The following is a 23,835-nucleotide window of genomic DNA, read 5'->3' as shown; positions in this document are numbered from 1 at the left end:
CCAGACCCAAGTGTCTGTAGGACTGTGCCTCTGGCTACCCCCATGGGCACAGAGGAATGCACATTTGGCCCCTGATTCAGGGTGATGCTGCAGCTTTGACGAGCGTGTGAGAATGCGCATGCCCTGCCACCACAGTGAGAGGAACAGCAACAGGCTAGTGAAAAGCTAGGGTTGGGGTGGGGGTGTGTTGTGGAAGTGGGGGAGGGGGCATAAACAGGTAACTCTCCTTCCCCCCCCCCACCAGTGGTTATGATCAGGGTGTCTTCCAATTTCAAGATGTAATCAGAAATCCTGGGCTGGATTCACCAAGGGCCATACTCTTGCTCACGTTGCGCAGTCATGGACTGTGTGGGAGCAGTCCCATGGAAATCAGTGAGAACGCTTCCAGAGTAAAGTCCTACTTGGTCAGAATAACAGTGGCAAAAATGAGACCTCAGGAATTATCTCTAGACCTTTAAAGAAAGACATTCAGTTGTGGAGAACCAAATAGATGTGTTATTTTCATTAAGGAGAAACTGGCTGCCAGGCATTGGCAGTGGGTGTAGGGCTTGATCCAAAACCCATTGAACACCAGGAGCCTCTTTATACTGACTTTGGATCTGGTCCACAAAACCTTTTATCTATAAGTCCCCAGTTCAAATCCACCCAAAGTGCATAGGCACTGAAAGATGTTCCCATCTGATGACTGACAGTGATCTATGTTAGCTGTCTCAGCCCGGTTCCTGCAGGAATGGGGTCCGTATCTCAAAACCATCACCACAACTTGCTCTGATGTTAGCCTCCTTAGAAGTTTCAGCAGAGTGGATTAACTGCAAGGTGCTGAGTATTTTGATTTGATCTGGCCAACTTAATTGAGACAATTCATGTTTAAGATTATGCACACACTCAAGTGCTTGGCTAGGCCAGGGCCAGGTGCTCAGTACCTTGCAAGGCTGAGCCCTAAATGGACTTAAAGAGAGTCATGTTGATGGACGTATTTAGATTCCCGCTGCCTGTGCTGTGCATGTTCTGGGAGAATACAAAGGATGCTAGTGTCCAGTCTGGTACATTTCACAAGCATCAAAGTAACCTAATTTGGTTTTCAAATAAATGCAGTGACTCTTAGCCCTTTGAATGTCAGCCCAAATCACAGAGCTTAAAGGTGTGTCCCAACTTCATCTTGTTCCCTTGTATACTTTCATTTTAGAAGCTCAGAGTTTGAACTTTTACTCCATACTCACCTCTGTTGAGTCTCATGGAGATTTAGGACTACTGTGGGTTGTGAATTTTGATGCCATTAATCAAAAAGAGATCAGTAAAGTTACTTTCCTCTTTTCCCTGCTCCTTAAGACTCTGAGAGACTTTCCTGAGAAGAGAAATTGTTTGTTTTTAATTCCTCATTTCTTTATCTTTTTAGTTTCCTCTAATGCAATGACTCAGCAGCCCCAGGATGAATTTGACACAAGTGTGGAGAATGCAGAAGCCTGGATGAAAGCCATCCAGGAGAGACTGCGGATCAATGACAACACCAAGGGACCTCGGTCTGCCCTGGAAGCCAGGCTAAGAGAGACTGAGGTAGGGGAAGACTGATATTCCTTTCTGAGAGACATATTCACAAGTGGCATTGGCATTGCAGAGACTGCCAGGAGCCATGGAGAAGTTGCCATTAGGAGATGATCAAGGTGGGATAGGGTATGAAAATAGCCTCACTAGCTGTAAGGTTGCTCCCATTTGGGCAGGATCACTTCAGCATTCTCTCCAGCTTCTTCTTTTGCAAGCCGCTTATTGCTGCCAGAGAAAAAGGGAATAGAATGTGTGGGGGTCTGGGAAGTTTGCAACCTGCTCTTAGATTAGATGATCCCAGACTTTTCATGTGTATTTGGAAGACTAAGAGCAATCCTGATTTACCAAACTACCTCAGCTGCTGTACCCAGCACTCATTCATTTGTGCATGCTAAAATGGAAGTTTAGTTGCTTTTCGCAGTCACAAGCCTGGGGTTTGCAACCACCCAATGCAGTTCAGGAAATGGTGCTACCAGATGAGACCAGTAGCCCATCTCATCCCACGTCTTTGACAGGAGACAATACCCGAGAATTTGATAATGCCACAGTCAACAAGTTTATATGTTCAGCCACTGCCAGCTGAAAACCAAACATCACATAGCTAGGCAAATCTTTGGCCTTTATGAGGCAAGGTCAGACAGCTGAATACTTGCAATTTTTTAATCAGAATAGGAGTATGGGGCAGAAAGTTAATAAGTGTTAAAGAGAGTGAGTGAGGTTTTAAGTGCCCCAGACACATTGTTATGACTAGAAATGTGTTGATGATAAGAGATAATGCTCAAATTAGGAGAATTGCTCAAATTAGGAGAATTGGTGACCCACTAGGAGTCACTATAAGTTGTGTGCTTTGTTTGAAGTTTAGCTATAAAAAGATTAGGTGAAAGAATATGCTTTGGAACATTTCAAGGAAGCTTTCTTTTGGACATGGATCTGAAAGCTAAGTTCCCCTGCAGCTAGCTGGAAGGTGGGGCCCCTTGGGAGGCTGACCACTGATTTCTCAAAACCATTTCTTAACTGTAGGTAAATATACTATATGTACTCATTCATAAGCCGAATTTTTTTAGTAAAAAAGGGAAGCACCCAAGGAGGAGGTCGGCTTATGAACGGGTATAGAGAGGGAGAGGTGGGACACAGACCCTCCCGCCAACAGCGGGGCAAGGAGAGGCAGCAGAGCCAGAAGGGAAGAGGCGGGGCCAGAGTCTCTCCACTTCTGGCCAGGCTGCTCTCCCCCAAGCCTCCTAAGCAGCTGCAGCTCCATCTTGGCCCCACCCCCAGAGCAGGCTGTGTCTGTGCCGCCTGGCCCGCTGGAGCACACTGCAGCCGTGCCGCTCAGTCTGGCCTGCCAGAGCAGGTTGTGGCCGTGCTGCCCAGCCTGCCTGGTCCTCCCCAGATAAGGTGGGAAGGGATGAGATGGGGAGAGTGTGGGGGGTCCCAGGCTAGGGACGGGGTTATGTGGGGGGTGGTCACAGGGTTTACTCCCCTGACTCCCAGCTTCTCCCTCACAAAAATATTTCCCCACCAGTTGCTGTCCCGGCCCCTCAGGGTAAGCAGGTGGTGCGCCGGGACACTTTGTTTACTTAGGTTTACCTCCATGTCTGCGGACGCTGGACGTAAACAAACCATCTCAACCCACCAGCAGCTTATCCTGATGGCCCGAGAGCCATAGTTTGCTGACCCCTGAATTATAGGGTCTGCTTATGAACGGGTTATAAAATTTTTCCATTTTTACTTATCCATCTTGGGGGGAAGGGGTCGGCTTATAAACGAACGATCTTATGATCGAGTATACACGGCACTTGTTTTGAAATGCTCTAGCCTGACTGTGACTCTGTGTGTCTGCGTGTGCGCGCACACGTGCGCACAGATGGATGGGCTGTGCCACCCTTTGATTTATTCCTGACCCTGCCTGGAGAGAGACAGTAAGTTACCACTGCTTTGGGTTCTGAGAATCCCTGGATAACACCAGATGCTATCAAGAAAGATACCGGAATCTCGGGGATGGACAGTTAGGGAATAATCTGTCTGTAGGGCAAGTTTCTTCCTAAACCCTGTCAGTTGGTGGGTTTATAGCTCTCATCCTTTTAATGGAACTGTGAATCTGTGCATTATCTACAAAGATAATATTTTGTATGATCCTGTTAATCTCTTGGCAAATGATCTGGTGACAAATGAATTATGCCTTGTGTGTTTAAAAAATAGTGTTTACTTTTATCCGTTTTAATTGTGTTGCCTTTCAATTTCATTCGATGTCCTTTGTTTTTGTACACTGAGAAAACTGGCTGCTCCTATCTACCACAGCTGTACCATTCATTATTGTAGTGGGGCAGTAGGTTGAGACTAGTATCACTGCATCCTTCCCTAGGGCACCCTGAGGCTGGGCCTTTACACTCGCTTGGGCCTCTGCTCTGAGACGCCTGAGTGTTCCGCTGTGCCAGTCCAGTCATAAGAGGTACTCGGTGTACAAAAACGTGTTTTCTCTGGCTGAGCCCTGGGCAGGCTGCTCCTTTCAGGGTTGTAATGAATCCTGCTCCTTTCAGGGTTGCAAAAAGAATGAACACAAATGGATTGTCCCATTGGTGTGGTAAGGCTCTTTCTTCTGAAGGCTTCTGTAAATCTCCTGTGGCCTCAACGAGGCTAACATGGAAGAACAGTCCCAGCAAAAGTGGGTCAGCATCAAGTCGTCCCTTCCATCAGGCAGTGACTGTTGGGCTGCACTGATCTGAGGAGTTCCCACAAGGTCTGCTCTGCCACTAGCTGTGCTGTGTTTTACCTTTTTAAAATCCTCCCTTCAAGTCTGTTATCTCTCACAGGTGTGGCAAGGCAGGGCCAACTGAGCCCACAATAGCTCATTAACCCTGTGTTCCCCAGTGTGGGGTTTGTATACCCCATCGCACTAGCTTATTTTCTATACATCTCTCATATTTCCCTGTGATAGGCCTGTTCTCTAAATGAAATCGCCTTCTCTGTTTCTCTTCAGATGAACATCTTTCTGTGCATCTAGTCATATTTGCCCCCCCATCTTCGAACCCCCTCTGTTTTTGAGATGGAATGACTAGCACTGAAAAATGGCACTCCTGGTGGGTGATTTATCTAATGACATTGCAGTATTTTCAGGACCGTTTTCTCAAATGGGGTTCATTGTGGGTTGGAGCATGTACCAGGCTTAGCATAGAGACTTATCCGCGAGCTAGTGGTGATGGGCCGATTTGCATAGCAGTCACAAAGTCTGGAAGTTCCTATTTCATTTTGGATTGTGGATTTGTTTCTGCTTTCAGATGATCACAGTCTTTACCTTTTGCATATGAAATGTTGATACACACAACATCGTAATGCATTCAGAGAATTCAGGAAAGTCAGTGCTGTGGGAGACAGTTTTTCAAGGGGTTCTGTCAACATTATGGATCACAAGAATGAAGATTTTATGGTTTGTGATGATCTTACCTGGGCTGACATAAAGCTGATGCTTTTGTTGGACTTTGAAGCAGGGCATAATGCATAGAAAATCCTTGTTATAGTAGCTTTTTGAATCTGGATATTGGAAATCCATCATTATCATTAAACAAAAAGCAGTGGCTCTTCATTAGTTCTGCCTTTCTTTCCCCTCTTCCTCCTCTCCCACCCAGCTGATGTCTCATTCTTTCACTCATTGCCTTTTTTAAAATAAAAAGATCCATTCCAAGTGCCTCTTTCCCAATTGGCTTGCATTTATTCAGGCTTCCTCACTATGATTTATTTTCTGTTAATTTGCTAATGAAAATGCCAGCCAAAGAAAGCAGTCGTTAAAAAAAATGCCAGCTCCAACCACAGCTTTCTCAATCGTGGGCTCATGTGCTTTCATGTCACTTCAAGCAGGAATAAGACTGAAGCCTGCATTAAGTTTTGCTTTTGAATCTTTCTGTTGTCTGGGTGTGGTTTATATTTCCCCCTGTGATTTGTTTTTATTTTTTTACAAGTAAATAATCAAATGATGTATTTATGGGTAATAAGGCAAATCGCTCTGGACAAGTCACTGAGGCCTAAATTTTCAAAAGTGACCTCAGATTTTGAGTGTCTCAACATTTTCCTTTTGGCATCCCTTCCTCCAATTTGAATGAGTGTGGTTTCCCAGAACTGTGCAGAGGAACAGCAGGGAAAGGAAGTCTAGTGGTCTGCGTGATAGTGGGAAGGTGATACTGGAAGGCTGACAACACTATTAGGACAGAATTAAGGTGGTGTGTGTGGTGTGGGATGTTTGCACTGGAGGTTAGGTTTGTCTCTGGGTGGAAGAGTAGAAGATACACAGTGTTAGATGGCTTAATTTTCATTTCTTTGCTTGTAGGTTTTGTGTTAGGTATGCATGTATGTGCCAGAGCCTTAACTGATACACAAAGTGTTTTTGTGTAGAAATAGAATTTAATAGCAGAGATATAATTCTCTAATCTTTTTATAGGGTGGCTCGAAGTGTGTCTTCTATGATTTGCAACAAACTGCTTTTTTTGTGCAGCTCCCATGGCATGTTCTGGTGAACTTACAATACTGGCTTTGCTCAATGTTTCCCATGAATAGTGTCTCCTCTGCACTTATTCCAAGAAAGTGAATTAGACATCATGTGCTTATGTAGTGCAATAGATCTGTAGCAGTAGTGGAGACAGCTAGTACAGGAAAGTCCTATAGAACTTAATAGGCACAAACCCAAGAGGGCTGTGTAGAAATTACCATGAGAACCTACAGAAGTTACCCGAGAATGATCTACTTTCTGTTGGTGGTGGTAACTATTTTACGACAGGGATATATTTCTCTATTAATTAAATCCTGTAAGAATACTGAAAAAAACAGCAGGAAAGATCTTATTTCTATTAAATTTTGTAGGAGTTTTCGAGCAGGGATGTAGTGATTTCCATATAAAAACAAAGTTCTAATTCAATAACTACACTGGCTGGCTCTCTCTGTTTTTCTTTTTTTTTTTTTTTGATGTTTTCAGTTTTGTGTTTTCTAATAGAAAATTTGTGCGTTGGAGCCAGAAGGTCGATTGAAAATGGATTTGGTCCTGATGAAAGCAGATGCCCTTCTTCGCTGCATCAGCGAGGAGGAAAAGCATGAGATACTATCCAAACTGAAAGACATTAAAGCCATGTGGGAAGAAACAGCCATCTACATTACTCATTGCCACAGGTAGGACACATGCTGTTTCCACAAAGACTGTATTTGACATATTGGGTCAGACTGTGGCTTGTCTAATGCTCTCAGACCATGCTGCCTTACTCCCTGCTCTGGCTATCTGTATTGTGGTGGGGAGAGAGGAGCCTTCACTGGGTTCCCATGCATATGTTGGAAAGGAGCAGAGAGTAGGTGGAACCTTGGCTCTACATCTACCCACAATATGCCAGTCCAGTGACCTGAGAAATAATCTTTGCCAGGCACAGGGCTAGCACAGGGTACTTCTTCCCACAGCCGGGGGGAGCTGGGAAGTGGATTTTGACATTCAGGTCAATGAAGCTAGGCTGATTTATCCTGTTTGAGAATCTGATTCTTTATTGCCAACATTTTTTAAAGCATCTTAAACTCCCCACCCTCTTCACTGGTCCTGGGATAACCTCATGTATCTTGTTTCTCACTTTCCCCAACAGCCGTATCGAATGGGTGTGGCTGCACTGGAGTGAATACTTGAAAGCTCAGGATGAGTTTTATGCCTGGATTCATAACATGAAGGTTACCTTGGAGCCTGACATAGAGCTGCAGCTCGGTTTAAAGGAGAAGCAATGGCAGCTGAGCCACTCCCAGGTTCTGCTGAACGATGTCCTAAATCAGTCAGTCCTGCTGGAAAGGCTGCTGGAGGAAGCTGCTTCCTTGTTTAACAGGATAGGTGACCCAAGTGTCGATGAGGATGTCCAGAAGAAGATGAAGGTGGAATATGAAGAAATAAAGGCAGAAGCTCAGGTAAAATGCAACTATAAAAGAGAGGAGGGTTTAGGATGCTCACCAGTTACTAGCCTGTATTATTTACTGCTAGCGTTTCTGATATGAGAGCTAGGAGTTCCCAATATAGTTCATGGGGAAAGAATGTATCGATAGTGCAAAGAAGATTTGAGTGTTCTTAACAGGGCAAGATTAATACAAACAATCTCAAAGCAAATGCTTCCCTGCCCATTGGTAAATCAAAGATCTCAGTGTGATCTTGATGCAAAATAATTCATCCAAGGAGATGAGGAAGCATCCCAACTCCACACCCTCATTAGAGGCTATAACACAAATCCCTAGATCAAGACTCACACACCATAATCCCAGAGTTGGCGAGCAAGTAATGCTTTTCCAACACAAAGAATAGGCAGCCAACACTAATAGCTAAAAAATTTTCAATAAATGCTAATTCATTTTCCAGTCTGCACCTTCCCTCAATCCCAGAGGTACAGTGGTCATTAGACAAGACGATGGCCAACATTATAATTCACCTTTTCATGTCCATGACTCACTTTGATAGTTGGTTTGGGTGAAGGTTTGAGATGAGACAATACCCTTCACTTCCACAGCCAGTGGGAAGGATCTGGCTATGAGACAAGGATTTGCCTTTGGTGGTAGGAGAGGCTTACACATAGGGATGCTCAAGACTCTAAAGCAATGAGAGTAGATCAAGGACATATCTAGGGTATATCCAGCCACCTGTACAGTAGCTTTTGTACATCAGTGGCTTTGGATTTGCCTTGGGGAAGAACAGGCATTCCAGTGTCTGGTAACTGACTAATCCAAACTAGTGTTAATAAAACTGAACTCCGTTACATGGGCTCTGTCATCTGCCTGTACAACCATGACACCTGCTCTTCTTTCCCACTTCTCCACCCAGACCAAGGATTGGGTGGTCATGTTGATTGGTGGACACTCTCATCCCAAGAAATCATCGTCCAAGGGGAGCATAGAGTCTCATTGGAGGGGCAATGTGGGGAAGTTGTGGTTCTGGGGGAAACAGACGCCTTGAGACTCCAGGGCTAGAATCTTTCATGAGGATGAACTTGAGTTACTTTTTCATTTAAAATATTTTTAAAAATATAAACCCCTATTCTGTGTCTGCAGCTGCTGCAGTCATACTTTGTAGCCATAAATACATCTAAAGAAACATATAATCAAAGTCAGGTTGCAGAGTAAATCCATTCATTAAAAACACCCCTTTTTGCTCCTGGCAGTTCAACTCTTGGGATTGTAAATTTCACCAGATTCTCAATTTAAATGTTTAATGACTTCTCTCTAAACAAGGGTTTGTCCTTTATCCATGAACAGCTAATATTTGTGTTGTGCTGTTTGATATTTGGACTAGCTAGTTCCCTCAAACAAATTATCTGAATACAGAGAGCCTGAGTCAGATCTCTTAGGCTAGTTTTAGACCGGCATAGATTTACACTGATTGTTGCTGCTGTGTATTTAGGTAAAATACATGCTGATGTCTCCAGCTAACTGAGGTTCTAGAAAAGGCAATTGAAGCAGCTACAAATGCCACCTTGCTCCAAAAGAGAAAGTGAAACAATCCAGTTGAAAAATCTCTGGAGGCTGCAGGTGGAAGGGGTGATGGAAAACGTTAGTTTTCGTGACTGAAATAAATCGGGGACTCATTGGCTGATTCCAAGGTTAGAGGCAGCTTGGGAGTCTTGCCAGGCAGTGAATAATGTTAACTGAAGGAACCTTGCTACCTCTCACAATGGGAGGGAGGACTGAATGAAAGAGATCCCGTAATCTGAGTTGTCTCAGCCCCTCTCATGATCCCCTCTCATGATCGGGGGCCAGATTACGTGTAAATTGCAAATGACAGCTGAATTCCAAAGCTGGCTACAGGAGACAGCTTGCTGGTACTTGTAAATTTCACTAGTACTCAAGAAACTTTTTTAGATCTTGTGCAGTTGTCCATTTCTGTCAAAGGCTGAGCAAGTGAATTTCATTTCTCAAATGGTTTAACTGTGATATTGCTTCTCTGGTGAGTTAACATATTTTCTTGCTGCCACTGAGTATCCTTCTCACTCCCAAACTGAAAATTATATTCACCGGAATGTCTTTTAATTACAGTTGTTGTAACATTTTTACACACAGCAGCCAAGTCCCTCCCCCGCTCCACATGTCTCTTCCACCCCCTCTGCCCTCTCCTCCCTGCCCCCCCAAAAAAGTTATTGGTACTAACCAAGAATGTCATCTAAATATAAATAATCACTGAGACATCCTGTCTTTCTTATTTAACCGAAACAGTAGTGAAGTAAAGTTTCAACACTTATTCAATCTAGGCTGGTGCAAAACACAAATATTTTGATTCCTGTTGGTTCTCTTAAACTAAACCTAAAGGTTCTTGGCTCCGTCTTTCATTCTACTCTCAGACAATCCCATATGAGTTAAGGGGAGAGAGTGGCAGAAGGTGGCTTGAAGTCATTTTTGGCACCTTTCCAAATCTGGGCTGCTCCAGGGGCTGAAACAACCTCTTGCGAAATTTAGGCACCCCTAAGTTATGGCATCCTCTGCAAAGCTCAGATTGGCCATGGTAGCATGTTGTACAGCTCTGCCCCAATACATTCTCTTCTGTCTCCAACCCCACAACTTCCCTCACACACCTCCTGTACCAATGCTTGCAGGGAGCCAGCAGTGGCCCCACACAGTGCCTGCACCAGGAATTTTCCCTCAGTTGTTTGCTGGCTACTTATAGCCTCTGTTTGCTGCTAGAGTGCAGATAGTGTATGTCTACACTGCACGCTAAACCTGAGCTCTGACTCAGGTTTTAGCCCAAGCCCCATGGTGTCTTCAGACTGCTGGACTTGTTTGCAGAGGACACAAGATAGAGGTACCCTCAGACTATTCCAACTTGATGCAGGGTCTGCACAGAGCAGCTCCAGGGTCAAGGGAGAGCAGATGGGAGCTTTGAGTCACCTTTCCCCCTAGACCAGTGACCTGACCTCTATGTAGATCAGCCAGATCCCAGGATCCAGTCCTATCTCTGGCCCCTGCATAGAGGCATAAGATGTGTGTAGAGATACGTCTTCTGGCACCCTGCCCCTAGTTTTGCAGAGCCAAACACTGCCAGACCCTATATATTGTGCCAATGAAAGCAAAGTCTTTGGAGGTTACCATAGGGTACGTCTACACTACAGGATTATTCCGATTTTACATAAACCGGTTTTATAAAACAGATTGTGTAAAGTCGAGTGCACGCGGCCACACTAAGCACATTAATTCGGTGGTGTGCATCCATGGTCCGAGGCTAGCGTCGATTTCCGGAGCGTTGCACTCTGGGTAGCTATTCCGTAGCTATCTCATAGTTCCCGCAGTCTCCCCCGCCCCTTAGAATTCTGGGTTGAGAGCCCAGTGGCTGATGGGGTAAAAATCATCATCGCAGGTGGTTCTGGGTAAATGTCATCAGTCATTCCTTCCTCTGGGAAAGGAGCGGCAGACAATCATTTCGCGCCCTTTTTCCCTGGATTGCCCTGGCAGACGCCATAGCATGGCAACCATGGAGCCCGTTCAGCTTTTTTTTTTACAGTCACTGTATGTGTACTGGATGCCGCGAACAGAAGCGATAATCCAGCGCTACACAGCAGCATTCATTTGCTTTTGCATGATAGCAGAGACGGTTATCAGTCGTTCTGTAAATTGGCAATGAGATGACGGTTATCTGTCCTTCTGTGCTGTCTGCTACTATCATGGGTGCCCCTGGCTGAGATCGGCCGGGGGCACAAAGGCAAAACTGGGAATGACTCCCCGAGTCAATCCCTCCTTTATGGTTTCTAAAAATAGAGTCAGTCCTGCCTAGAATATGGGGCAAGTGTACTAGAGAAGCAGTGTATCAGAGAGCACAGCTGCTCCGTGTCAGATCCCGCAGAAATGATGAGCTACATGCCATTCACGGGGGGTGCCCCTGCAACAACCCCATCCGTTGCTTCCCTCCTCCCCCAACCTTCCTGGGCTATCGTGGCAGTGTCCCCCCCCATTTGTGTCATGAAGTTATAAAGAATGCAGGAGTAAGAAACAGTGACTTGTTAGTGAGATAAAATGAGGGGGAGGCAGCCTCCCGGTGCTATGACAGTCCAGGCAGGACATTAAGCTGTGCGGGGGAGAGGAGCCCAGTATGCCACTGCTATGATAGTCCAGGCAGGACAGAATCTTTTCTTTACACAGGAAAGGGAGGGGGCTGATGGAGCTCAGCTCCCAGTTGCTATGATGAGGACGGTTACCAGCCATTCTGTACCATCTACTGGGAATGACCGAGAATCATTCCTATTTTCACCCAGGTGCCCCTGGCTGACCTCATCTGAAGCCAGCCAGGAGCACTCACGGGTTGATAACAAGGACGGCTACCAGTCCTACTGCACCGTTTGCCACAGGGCAGGGGAGAGGAATGGATACTGCTCTTCACTGCTGCAGCATTTTGTCTACCAGCAGCATTCAGTAGACGTAGGGTGACATTGGAAGAAGTCAAGAAATGATTTCTTTCCCTTTTCTTTCACGTGGGGGGGGGAGTAAATTGACGATCTATTCCCTGAACCATGCCGAACAATGTGTTTGACCCTACAGGCATTGGGAGCTCAGCCAAGAATGCAAATACTTTTCAGAGACTGCTGGGGACTGTGGGATAGCTGGAGTCCTCAGTACCCCCTCCCTCCCTCCATGAGCGTCCATTTGAGTCTCTGGCTTCCCGTTATGCTTGTCACGCAGCACTGTGTAGCCTGTAGATTTTTTTTTCAAACGCTTTGGCATTTCGTCTTCTGTAACGGAGCTTTGATAGAACAGATTTGTTTCCCCATACAGCGATCAGATCCAGTATCTCCCGTACGGTCCATGCTGGAGCTCTTTTTGGATTTGGGACTGCATCGCCACCCGTGCCGATCAAAGCTCCATGCTGGGCAAACAGGAAATGAAATTCAAAATTTCGTGGGGCTTTTCCTGTTTACCTGGCCACTGCATCTGAGTTCAGATTGCTTTCCAGAGCGGTCACAGTGGTGCACTGTGGGATACCGCCCAGAAGCCAATACCGTCGATTTGCGGCCACACTAACCCTAATCCGATATGGTAATACCGATTTCAGCGCTACTCTTCTCGTTGGGGAGGAGTACAGAAACCGATTTAAAGAGCCCTTTATAGCGATATAAAGGACCTCGTAGTGTGGACAGGTACAGCGTTAAATCGGTTTAACGCTGCTAAAATCGATTTAAACGCATAGTGTAAACCAGGCCATAGATGCTAAAAATATTGCAGAGTTTCTAATGCTGCAATTATATTAGTTTCTTTACATATTGTTTAAATGGCAAGTGCTGTGAAATAATTGACATGCCTCAGGCATGATCAGACGGAGTAATCCTATAGTTTTTGCCAGCATGGAGGCTGTCGCTGTAGCTTGTAGGCTGACCCCATATATTATCTCTGTTTCAAAGCAAAGTTGGGAAAGGATAATACCGCTTTTTAATGAAAAATACGAAGCTTTGGAAAATGGAGGCGAGGCACTGACCTCACAGGACCTTGTCATCTTTTATTCTCTGAATAAATGTTGAGATGCTAGAGCACAGCCGAGATCTGGAGAAAGCTTTACATATTTTTTGTCCTCATACTGGAGATGAGGTGTGAATTCCTGAAAAGATTGAGTGACATGAGGGTGAAAGGAAGTGGGCTCTGTTTTCCTAGTTAAAAATGCAACCTGTGAAGAGACAGGTAAGCTCTTGCCCTCACCATTTTGGACATTTCTTGTTACAGTGCAGAGTGAAATTGCTTGAAAAGATAACAAAGGAACATGAGCAATACAAGACCAACATCGACCAATTTCAATCGTGGCTGAATGGTGTGACTGAAAGATTGAACTGCTGCATCGGAGAAACAACAAAGTCTCCAGCAGACAATGGGCTAAAGACATTGCAGGTTCTTTATGATACAGTTCTAGTAGGGGGAGGGTGAGCGCTGTTAAGAAATGCATTCTCCTCAGCTGAATCTCTTCTTGTGTATATTCCCCAAATCATACAAGTATTTAACAGAAGACTGTATTCCTAAGATCTGTGTGGCTCTAAGAGTATGCTGTGGGCCTAGAATTCAAGCACTAAAAGTTCAAATCTGGTTCTGGGGATAAGTCTGAATGGGGGGAAGGCATATTATCAGAGGGGGATATTTAAAACAAATTCTGGTGTAGTGGCTAAAGAAGGGGTCCTGAATCAGGAGTTGTCCAAGTCTGCCACTTTCTCTCTGTGATGTCATTAACACACTGTTGCCAATTTTATCATGAGTCTCATGCTATTTGACATTTTTCTTAAAGCTTCAGTTCCTGTAGTCATGAAATTACATGAGAATCTGAGCTTTCATTTAAAAAAAAAAAGAAATGTAAGTTTCTAGCCTTCCTGGTTACAGAAAGAAGCATATAAACATGATCTGAATGTAGCACAGAGGCTCAAAAGCCAGAAGGTAAATAAAAACAGCCCTGACCTTTATTATTTTTAAAAATCTAATGATTTAAGCCAATCTTATGATTTCGGGTGGGCCTGTGTCATGGTATAACCCCCACTCTGAACCTCAGCGTCCAAAAGATGGGGTACCAGCATGAATCCCCCTAAGCTTAATTACCAGCTTAGATCTTGTAGTGCTGCCACCAACCAGGACTTGCAGTGCCTGGTACACTCTAGTCCCCCCAAAACCTTCCCAGAGGACCCCAAGAGCCAGACCCCCTGGATCTTACACAAGAAAAGTAAACCCTTTCCCCCACCGTTGCCTCTCCCAGGCTTTCCCTCCTTGGGTTAGCCTGGAAGATCACTGTGATTCAAACTCCTTGAATCTTAAAACAGAGAGGAATGCACCTTCCCCCCGCCTATTTTCCCCTCCCCAAGAGGTAATACAGATTCAAGCTCCGTGAATCTAAAACAGAGGAATTCCACCTTCCCCCCTCCCTTCTCTGTCCCTTTCTCCCACCAATTCCCTGGTGAGTACAGAGTCAATTCCTTTGAGCCCCCACAAGGGGAAAAAATCAATCAGGTCTTAAAAAAAGAAAAGCTTTTAATAAAAGAAAGAAAAGAGTAAAAGTTGTCTCTGTAATCAAGATGGTAAATGTTACAGGGTCTTTCAGCTTATAGACACTAGAGAGAAGCCTTCCCCCCAGCACAAATACAAATTAAAATCCTTCCAGCAAAATACACATTTGCATATAAAGAAAACAATCAAAAAGATTAAATCGCCTTTCTACTTGTGCTTACTACTTGAACAGAAAATTAGAGAGCCTGTAGGTATGTCTGGTCACTCTCAGAACCCAGAGAGAACAACAGACAAACAACCAACACAAAACAAAGACTTCCCTCCACCGAGATTTGAAAGTATCTTGTCTTCTGGTTGGTCCTCTGGTCAGGTGTTCCAGGTTCACTGCTTGTAACCCTTTACAGGTAAAAGAGACATTAACCCTTAACTATCTGTTTATGACAACCTGACTCATGATTTTTTAATGCTTGGGGTTGGTGACACTGTTAGCAGCACCATTTTTCACAAGTGGTCTTCAATTTTGGGTGCCTTAGTTTGGGCTACTAAACTTTAGACATCTCTGTGGCCTGAGTATCCATGCTGCCAAGTACATGTGGCTGCTGTTGACTTCCACTGGCATTGTGGGTGTTGAACACTTTTGAAAATCAGGCCCAACAGTTTTAAAAGATTCTTCTAGTTATTGGGAAGCCATGCTCCTGCTGTTATATTATCTAAATCATAAGGCTACACATTTTAAATGAGTATATCAAATCTGGCAGCCTGCCACTTCGTAAGTGGCATGCCTTGAAACAACAATTGGAGAAGAAAATAAATACACAGATAAAAGTAAATATTATCAGGAGTCATTTCCCCACCACCTCCACCCCCCCACCCAACCCCCCCCGTTCTTTCCACTTAACCCTTTCTGATTCCCTTCTTTCTTCAGAACATTGCCAAAGATGTTAAGCGTGGTGAAAAGAAATTGAAATGCCTGGAGGTTCAGTCTACAGGGGTGATCCAGAACACCTCACCCCTGGGAGCTGGGAAGATGAAGGATGAGTTGGAGGAGTTGAGGAAAGCCCTGGAGAAGTTGAAACTAATATGTGGTGAGGAAGAGGAGAGAATGCATAAGATCCTTAAGTCAGAAAGTGCCTATCAGTCCCAAGCCAGACAGTTGGAAGCAGAGATCCAGGAATTCAGAAAGATGCTACAAAGACTAGAAGATGACCTGGAGTCAGGGGAGAAGCCGAAGAGTGAAGAGGACTTAGTAGCTCTGTGGAGAAAATACATCGTAAGTTGTTGTATTTTGTATGCCTAAAACCCGCAAGTGAGAAGTGTGGTAAACACATTGACAACACTGAAGGTACATGACCACCCTTATCATACAGATATTAGTCCTGTCACAGTGTCCTGTCACTACAGGAAAGTGCTCAGATGCTATGGGGCTGAGGACGGTATAAGAATGTATGTGGAATCAAATAAGGAAAAATGTGAATAGGGAGAAAAGAACCAACAATTTTATAGTCTCTGCCTCACACTATCTGATCTCAGCTTCTCCTTAGGTACAGCAAATAATGTTGTTATGTCTTTCTCTGCAAGTAGTCCCATTAAAATAAAGTGCGTACTGGTGGGCGTGTGCACGCACACTTATAATTTCAGGTTTCAGGTTGTAGAACTCCCGTGTTAAAAAAATCAAACTTCTCTTCACATGAGATGGCTTAAGAAAAGGGTCTTTTGCAGATAGAGTATTTAAAATCACATATAATTAACTTCCCGTTAACACAGGGTTTCTCAAACAGGGGTCGCTGCTTGTGTAGGGAAAGCCCCTGGCGGGCCGGGCCGGTGTCTTTACCTGCCCCATCTGCAGGTCCGGCCGATAGCGGCTCCCACTGGCCATAGATTGCTGCTCCAGGCCAATGGGAGCTGCAGGGCGGGATGGGAATGGGCGTGAGGTAGGAGCGGGGGCAGCTTTCCTGGCCAGCCCAGCCCACCAGGTGATCAGGCTGGCCACTGGAGCAGCACACAGCTGCATAGGGCACCGGGAAATTTTGTGCCTCAAATTTCCTGGTGCCCTACACAGCTGCGTAGTTTGTGTATGGGTAAGGATGGCCGTATTTTACAGTTTGGTTCAATGGCTCTCCGTACCCCCACTGTAAAAATTGTTCCAGCACCTCTGCCCATATGACTTTGTTGACCAGTCATACAGTTCAAATAGTGAATTCTGCATATAAAATACTCACAGAGCACTTGCTGTGAACAGTTTACAAAACTCCCATAGGCACAAAGGTGTTTTTAAAAATTAGTCACCTAATTATAACAAACAGCATGGACATTTATGAAAATCTTGATTGGTTCATGGATAGTTTGAGGACAGAAAAAAGGGCCAAATTTGACGCATAAATGGCTTATGGCAAATAGTTTGTCCATCTCTAGATTCAGCACAGTCTATACATTTCATGTTCCAGGTTTTGTGCTCATAATGCAAACTGATCATTATTTTTATGATTAAGGCAACAAGAGCAGCGCTTGCAGCAGAAGAGTCAAAGGTTGAGAGACTGAAGGCTCAGCTTAAGGAATTGTTCCGGTTTTCACAGAATGTACAACCACTCTCTGACGATGTTATAACCGCAGTACAGGAATATCAAAGGTATTGATCAGTGGGGAATGGGGATGGGGTGGGCTAGCAGTTTGCCATAAAACTTCCCTGGGGACCAAGGATCAGCAGGACCTGTGGAAAAAGTGCAAGTTAGACTGACCTTAGGTGGCAGAGTCATAAAGGGTTTTGGGGTTTTTCTTTTGTTTTTCTTTTTTACTGGTGATAGTCACATCCCACAGTTCAGTTAACCTTGCTGCCTTGGGACCAGTTCCTGGAACCTCGCTGAGAAGCATTGACTCAAGAGAAATCCCAGAAGAGCTCAACTCCCATTTAGGCACCAAAATAAATGGCCAGATTTTCAGAAGAGCTCAGTCCATTGTGCATTGGCCTCATTTGGCATTCCGGCTAGAAGTGTTGCAACAGGAGCTGCTGGATGGCTGAATACTTCCATAAATCTGGCCCTAGTTCTGAGTGCTAGAAAATCTCTTTCTTAGGGCCGAAGCCTGCTTCCATTGAAGTGAGTAGGAGTTTCGCCTCTGACTTCAATGGGAGCGAGATCATGCATTTACATGTTAAAAATAGCAAAGGAAACTGATCTTTGTGGTTTCTCTGATGTAGTGGGAAGGTTTGACTGTGTGTACAGTGTATTCTCAGCCTCCATAATGATTTGGAACACAAATTCCTTGTCTCCTGCTCTGGGATCCCTCTCTGGCTGTCCTATGTATAGTCTGGATGAAATACTTTGTTTGACTGCTTGTTTTAGCATTGTAGAATCAGTATTTTTATTTTTTTGATTGTTTTCCCTGCTCAACTAAAAATCAGACTGCGAACTGTTGTTGTAAACAGTTTGGCTGAATAACTGCAGAGTGCACATGGCCTTTCTCTGGGAGGTTTGTTTTGATGAATCATTCCCCACCCAGTTATCTGGCAGGGCTTTTCCTGACTTCTCCAGCTTCTCCTGACTACATACCTCCTGTTTCCTGCTTCCATTTTCGGGCTGGAAACATTACAAATCTAGCCTCTCCCTGTGCTTTAGCACTTCCGCTTCCAGGCTGTCTGGAATCAGGAAGTTCAGAGGCTGCAGTTAGCAAACTTCAAGAAAGGATCAGTCTAGGAAGGGAAAAAGAAGGTCAGTTTGTTTTTATTGTATCTAAACTGGTTTTCCTATCCCTAGAGCAGACTGTGCTGGCAAATGGAAAAAGATTGGAGGAATAAAATTGATGCAGAAAAGCAAGCAATTCAAATTTAAAAAATGAAACAAACTGGGATTTATTTTCCACTGAAGAACAACTATGGGAGACTTAAACTTGCCTCTGATCAGAAATCAGTGGCTGTTCAATGAGTTGCCAGCTTTTCCCATAACTCCTGCTTCTTTGAAAGGTGTGGCAAAGTCACAGGCTGCTGCTGGCAGAGGCTGTAGAGTGAATGGCAAGGGAAGTAATAATATAGATTTCCGTCTGAGGATTTCAGGGCCCTCAAAGCAGGGCCACCGGGGTGAGGGTGGGGGGCAAGAGGGACAATTTGCCCCAGGCCCCGCAGGAGCCCCCATGAGAATATAGTATTCTATAGTATTGCAACTTTTTTTTATGGAACGGGCCCCCGAAATTGCTTTGCCCCAGACCCCCTGAATCCTCTGGACGGCCCTGCCTCAAAGCTAAGCTCATTGCAAACACCCTTGTGACATGTAGGTAACTAGTATTATCTCCATTTCACAGAGGGGGAAGCAGATGCAGAAAAGTGAAATTGGCCAAGATTGCATTGGAAGTCTGTGGCATAACTAGGAGTTGAATTCTAGTCTCTTGATTCTCATTCCTGTGTCTTAACAGGACAGTGTTTCCTTTTATGCGTAAACTTTATACTGCAAGCTGCTCCTGACTTCAGGATCCAAGGTCAGGAAAAGCATAGGGAACTAGGAGGTAGCTGTAGGGGATCTGCCACTGGGAAGGGAACTGAATAAGTTACTGTCACAGCCGCACAGCATTTAGGACCAGCCTTCATACTGGGAACCTGGATATTTAAACCATATATGAGTTTAATGAGTGTTTTAATTTATCCACTGATTTTACTTGACACACACAAATGATTCTAAGAAGTTTAAGAAATTTAGAATGAAAGGCCAGGAAAATTTATTTGTGTCCCCTTTGTTCTGGGCAATTCTGGGTTATCAAACATTTATTTTTGTGTGTGTAAAGATTAAAAAAAAAATTAAAATGGACCAAAACTCCCTTTTCACCTTTTTATGTATAAATGCTAAAGGGAGGTGCAGCTAAACGCTAGGTCTCTTAGATGTACGTACATGGCTTGTTTCTCCCATCCACCAGCCACGTTGTTCCTTTGATCTTACTGAGTGGATAATACTGAAGGTAACAAATGGAACACAGTGAGATTGTTTGGCATTGGAACTGCCAGGCCAGATTTCATCCCTGATTACATCTCCACTGATTTCTGTGGAGTTGGAGCAGAGATGAATGTGTCCTTTCAGATCTAAGCAGGGTTTGTTGGATATCTGACTGGCAGAAGCAGCTGCCTAGTAAAGAGTGGACAAAGCCAGGAGTACACAAGGAGAAAACTGAGGTTCTTTGTGTTGGGTGGAGCAGACACATGAGGATTGTGCTATTTTGTCCCTCAGTGAATTGCACATTTAGCTAAAGATTTCACTTTAATCATTCTCTCCATTGTCTGCTTATTCTTGCAGGGTCAAGGGGAAGACGTTTAAAATGAGCAGTGGGACTGAAACTGAGCTCAGGCAGAGTTTTCAAAATCCACTGCGAGAGTTCCAGCTGTGGAAGCCATCAGCTCAGAGACTTCTGGACTCCACTGCTAACGTTGCTGAGCCCTCCCTGACACATGCTTTCTTACTTCAGATTGAGGTAGAGAGTTGCAGCTAAGTTAGGAAGCTAGTATCTTGTTCGCACGGCACAAGCTGTAGTGACACGTGCACGAATGCAGCTGTCTGATGGCGACAACTGAGAATGTTTTCCAGTTCCTGTAGGAAATAACACACTGCTGAAATTCAGGCCTACATCGTCAGTCACTGTAACAAAATCACATCGTTTGGAGCATTCTGTTTAATGAGCTAGAGTTGCCAGCTGAGTAAGGAATGTTATATAAGAGCCTTATTATTGCCTTTGGCAGTAACCCCAAATCCATCTGGGTTGGAAATCTGAGGACTCCACTAATACTTTTCTAATAATATAGTTTAGAGATGAAGGTGCATAATTGCTGCATGCACCCATGAAATGAGTAGTGATGGCGAAACCCTCGCCCCTTGGATCTCTGGAATAAATGCTTTTTATAAACAGGGATCAAACTGAACCATAACTCTGATAAGACAGTTTCATGTCAGGCACCATGTAGCTGAATAGGCTTCTTTCATGCAGGCCAGCAAACCAGAGAAAAGAAGCGGTCCGATTTATATAAAAGAAATATTGTGAGCAGAGTTTACTCCTTCCTGATGCAGTTTGTGGTATAGCAGCCTGAGTCATATGTTATACCAGGACTGGAGTAGGCCCACAGAGCCCTGCAGTATTGCCCACAGCTTCCTCCTTTTGAGAGTGTAGATGACAGATCCCAGCAAGCAATGCGAGCAGCCAGGCTTCATGATGAGTCATTGGGCCTCATCTCCATATTAGGGATGAAGGTGACTGCAATTGGCTCCCTTCATTTTAAAAAATGATTGCTGCCCTGAGGGTTCTGGCAAGTGCTGAGTTGGCTCTCGGCTGGGCACACTGTGGGTGCCTTGTGATATAGCAAGTATGCTCAAAATACTGTTGTCCTACAGTCATGGCCTTGCTGTTTTTCTGTGCATTTGCCACCTGATCTGCTCATGTAGCCCCTGGTGTTACGATTTCACTAGAAGAATTGTTCTCCTATAGGCATGCCTGGCTCAGAGCTCCCAATTCAAGGAGCAGTTGATGATGTTGCAGCTGAAGAAGGATTTGCTAAGCAGTATCTTTGGTGAGGAGAGAGTGAAGTCTCTCCTAGTGGAAGTAACCGATACGACAAAGGAGAGAGAATTTTTACACAAAAGTCTACTGCAAAGGAGAAGTAGACTGCAGGTGAGCAGTTAATATTAAATTCACTCCAAGGCCTGCTTACTATTTAATATCCATGCCAAAGATTGTGATTAATCTTTTATTAATCCAGATTTGTATAGATAAATTCACTAATACTAATCAACTGTGTCTGATGCATTTTGTAGAGTAATAGAAACATCGATTATTGTGCAGGGAAGCTGCTTATTTGCTCAGAGTGTCAAGTAGACTCTCACAAAATAATATAACTGTAGTTCTTTCAAGTGTTCTTTTTGCTCTTTCTGCCTAGAGTTTGGTAACTCAACATAAAGACTTTGATGCAGGCTTTGTGCCTCTGCAGAAGAAGTTATCTGCTATCAGAGCCAAAGTAGATGTAGAGAATGAACCACAACCTGACCTTTTAGGTAAAGAAACACGACTCCAGAGACTACAGGTATGTTACAATGATGGTTATCTATGCTACCTGCATGTTAATCACGTTCACGTTGGCAGATGGCCTGACTGATTTATTTTCCTTCTAGGCAAAATGTATAATTTATTAATGTCAGAAGTACCCGGGGGGGCAGGGGCAAGGGGAAGCCCTTCTTTGCTTGACTTGTCACACAAGTCTGATTCTAGATGATCTGATTATTTGATTCTAGAAATGTTTTTTCTATGATAAATTTATACAGCATGGTTCTGATCTCACAGTGGTGAGAATCGGGGTTGGGAATTAGAATATTTCCTGTAGTGCAAAGAGAAACGAGCAACACAGCTGGGTCAACCTAACTTTTTAGTGTAGACCTGGCCTTGGTGACAGCAAAATCAAGTTCTTAAATTGCTGCTATTTTGATGCTATTGCACCATTTGTGGTGCTTTAATTAGCCTAATAGCAGCAAGCATGCTATCACTTGGCTTCTTTGTAATCAGCTGCTAATGTATCGGAATGCCTGCTGGCTTCTTTTGTAAATTTTCAGTTCTAGGCATCAAAAACTAAATGGCTTAAAATTAGTTATTTTTCTTTAATACATCTCATGCTGTCAAATGGAACCAAGTGCAGAATCAACGTTCTGACCTGTCTTGTAGGGCCAAATCGTGTTCAGTATGTAAGTAGCCAATGTACAGTATTCCTTTTTCACTACAGATGATCCAAGAAGAGTTGGCAGAGTTTATAGTTCAAATGGAAGACCTGGAGAATCTAGTTCAATCTAATCCCACCCACAGGCATAAAATGAACCAGCTTTCATCTGACTATCAGACACTGAAGAGATCTCTGGAGGTAACTCATCATTTAGTGGAGAATTTAAAGTGGCAACTGTGAAAATTATCCTTTCATATTATCATAATATCTGCTTTCAACCACTGACATTTTCCGCTAGTGGAAGGCAGGGGCTGAGTTCTTATGGCCTTGATAAATCTTTAAACATTCTCCAGTTTTCTCTGTTTTGATCTTCCTCACCCTACATTGTGGCCATCATCCTACCAACTGAGGCTACACTTACATTTTGAACTGGTATAAATATTTTGGTAGTGGGAGCAGAGAATTTTTACCTATATAGTTATAAAGGTACAACCCCTACAGTGGATGCAGTTAGACCATTCTGCTCTAAAGCACCTTTATACCAGTATATTTCCCTTTCTGTACGGGAATAGGTTATATCAGTATAAGCAATTTTATACCAATATAACTGTGTCCACACTAGTGAGGGTTGTATGACTTTAACTACACCAATATAGTTAAACAATACAACTTTTGTGTTCAGACAAGTCATGAGGAGTGGATAGACTCCCTTTTAGAGTCTATAAACACTACCACGTGTTGGTTTGGAAAGTCTCAGTTGTGCGGTGTGAGGCTCCCCACTCTGTGGGGCTGAATCTATTGCTGAGTGTCCAGATCTTTTTGGCTTGGGCTCGTGCAATGGGATTTGCTGCATAGGGCATTTAGTACTGAGTCATCTGGAAGGTTTATCGCAGGCTTTATAAGACCTAAAAGTTAATGGACCAAAACCACGGCAGTTACCTCAAGGACTGATTTGACCTAGGTCAGAGGTTCTCATCCTTTTTCTTGCTGAGGCCCCCCTCAGCATGCTATAAAAACGCCAGGGTCCAGTGGGGGAGGAGAGGGGAGCGCTGGGTTCCAGGCCAGGGAGGGGACCTCCTTGGGCATAGGAATAGTTTTACTTCTATTTTGTGGGGGGGCTGGTGGGGCTTGAGCCAGCTCTGCACAGCAGGGTCCAGGGACGAAGTGCCACCTCCACCCACTGACTCATTCAGGAAGCCACCAGCCTGTCTGAGCTGTGGAGGGATGAAACCAAAAAATATAACTCAAAGGGAGACTCGGTTCAAAATGTCTGAAAACCGCTCAGGGTGCAGGGAAGAGGTAGCTAGGGGCTGTTTGTGGGCAGTGAAGTAGCTCACAGTGCAGGGATGGGGTAGCTGGGGCTGTGTGGGCAACGGGTAGCTAGGGGCTGTGTGCAGGCACGGGGGTAGCTCAGGGTGCAGGCAGGGGGTAGCTAAGGGCTGTGTATGGGCGGGGACCCTCCCAGTGCAGCTCCCAGCTTCAGGGCGGGACACTGGGGCTCCCAGCTTCAGCCCCCTGCTTCTCCTGGCTTGGTGAGGAGGGGAGGTTTGCTGGCTTCAGGCCCATGCCACTCCCGGCTGGGGGATGCAGGGGTGGGGCACCAGTTTTAGTCCCACACCAGTCCCATCCTTAAGCACTGGGGCTTGGGGCACCAGGTTTCAGCCATGGGGCTCCGCGGCCCC

The 23,835-nt window shown here is 44.6% G+C and overlaps 1 protein-coding gene across 7 annotated transcripts in view; it reads left to right on the top strand.

Annotated features, from left to right (window-relative positions):
- The window catches only part of SYNE3 (spectrin repeat containing nuclear envelope family member 3), an 85,270-nt gene that overhangs the window by 28,700 nt on the left and 32,735 nt on the right, over nt 1-23,835 (top strand). For all 7 annotated transcript variants that reach the window (XM_050954456.1, XM_050954454.1, XM_050954459.1 and 4 more), the window contains 10 exons: nt 1,397-1,554; nt 6,521-6,693; nt 7,149-7,458; nt 13,228-13,389; nt 15,410-15,754; nt 16,974-17,110; nt 19,755-19,929; nt 20,935-21,117; nt 21,383-21,526; nt 22,217-22,351. In XM_050954456.1, the coding sequence (XP_050810413.1) occupies nt 1,397-1,554; nt 6,521-6,693; nt 7,149-7,458; nt 13,228-13,389; nt 15,410-15,754; nt 16,974-17,110; nt 19,755-19,929; nt 20,935-21,117; nt 21,383-21,526; nt 22,217-22,351 (1,922 nt within the window). The remainder of the gene's footprint in view (nt 1-1,396; nt 1,555-6,520; nt 6,694-7,148; nt 7,459-13,227; nt 13,390-15,409; nt 15,755-16,973; nt 17,111-19,754; nt 19,930-20,934; nt 21,118-21,382; nt 21,527-22,216; nt 22,352-23,835) is intronic.

Source organism: Gopherus flavomarginatus, chromosome 5 (assembly GCF_025201925.1).
Source record: "Gopherus flavomarginatus isolate rGopFla2 chromosome 5, rGopFla2.mat.asm, whole genome shotgun sequence".
Taxonomy (NCBI): domain Eukaryota; kingdom Metazoa; phylum Chordata; order Testudines; family Testudinidae; genus Gopherus; species Gopherus flavomarginatus.
This window is presented reverse-complemented; position numbering and strand designations above follow the sequence as displayed.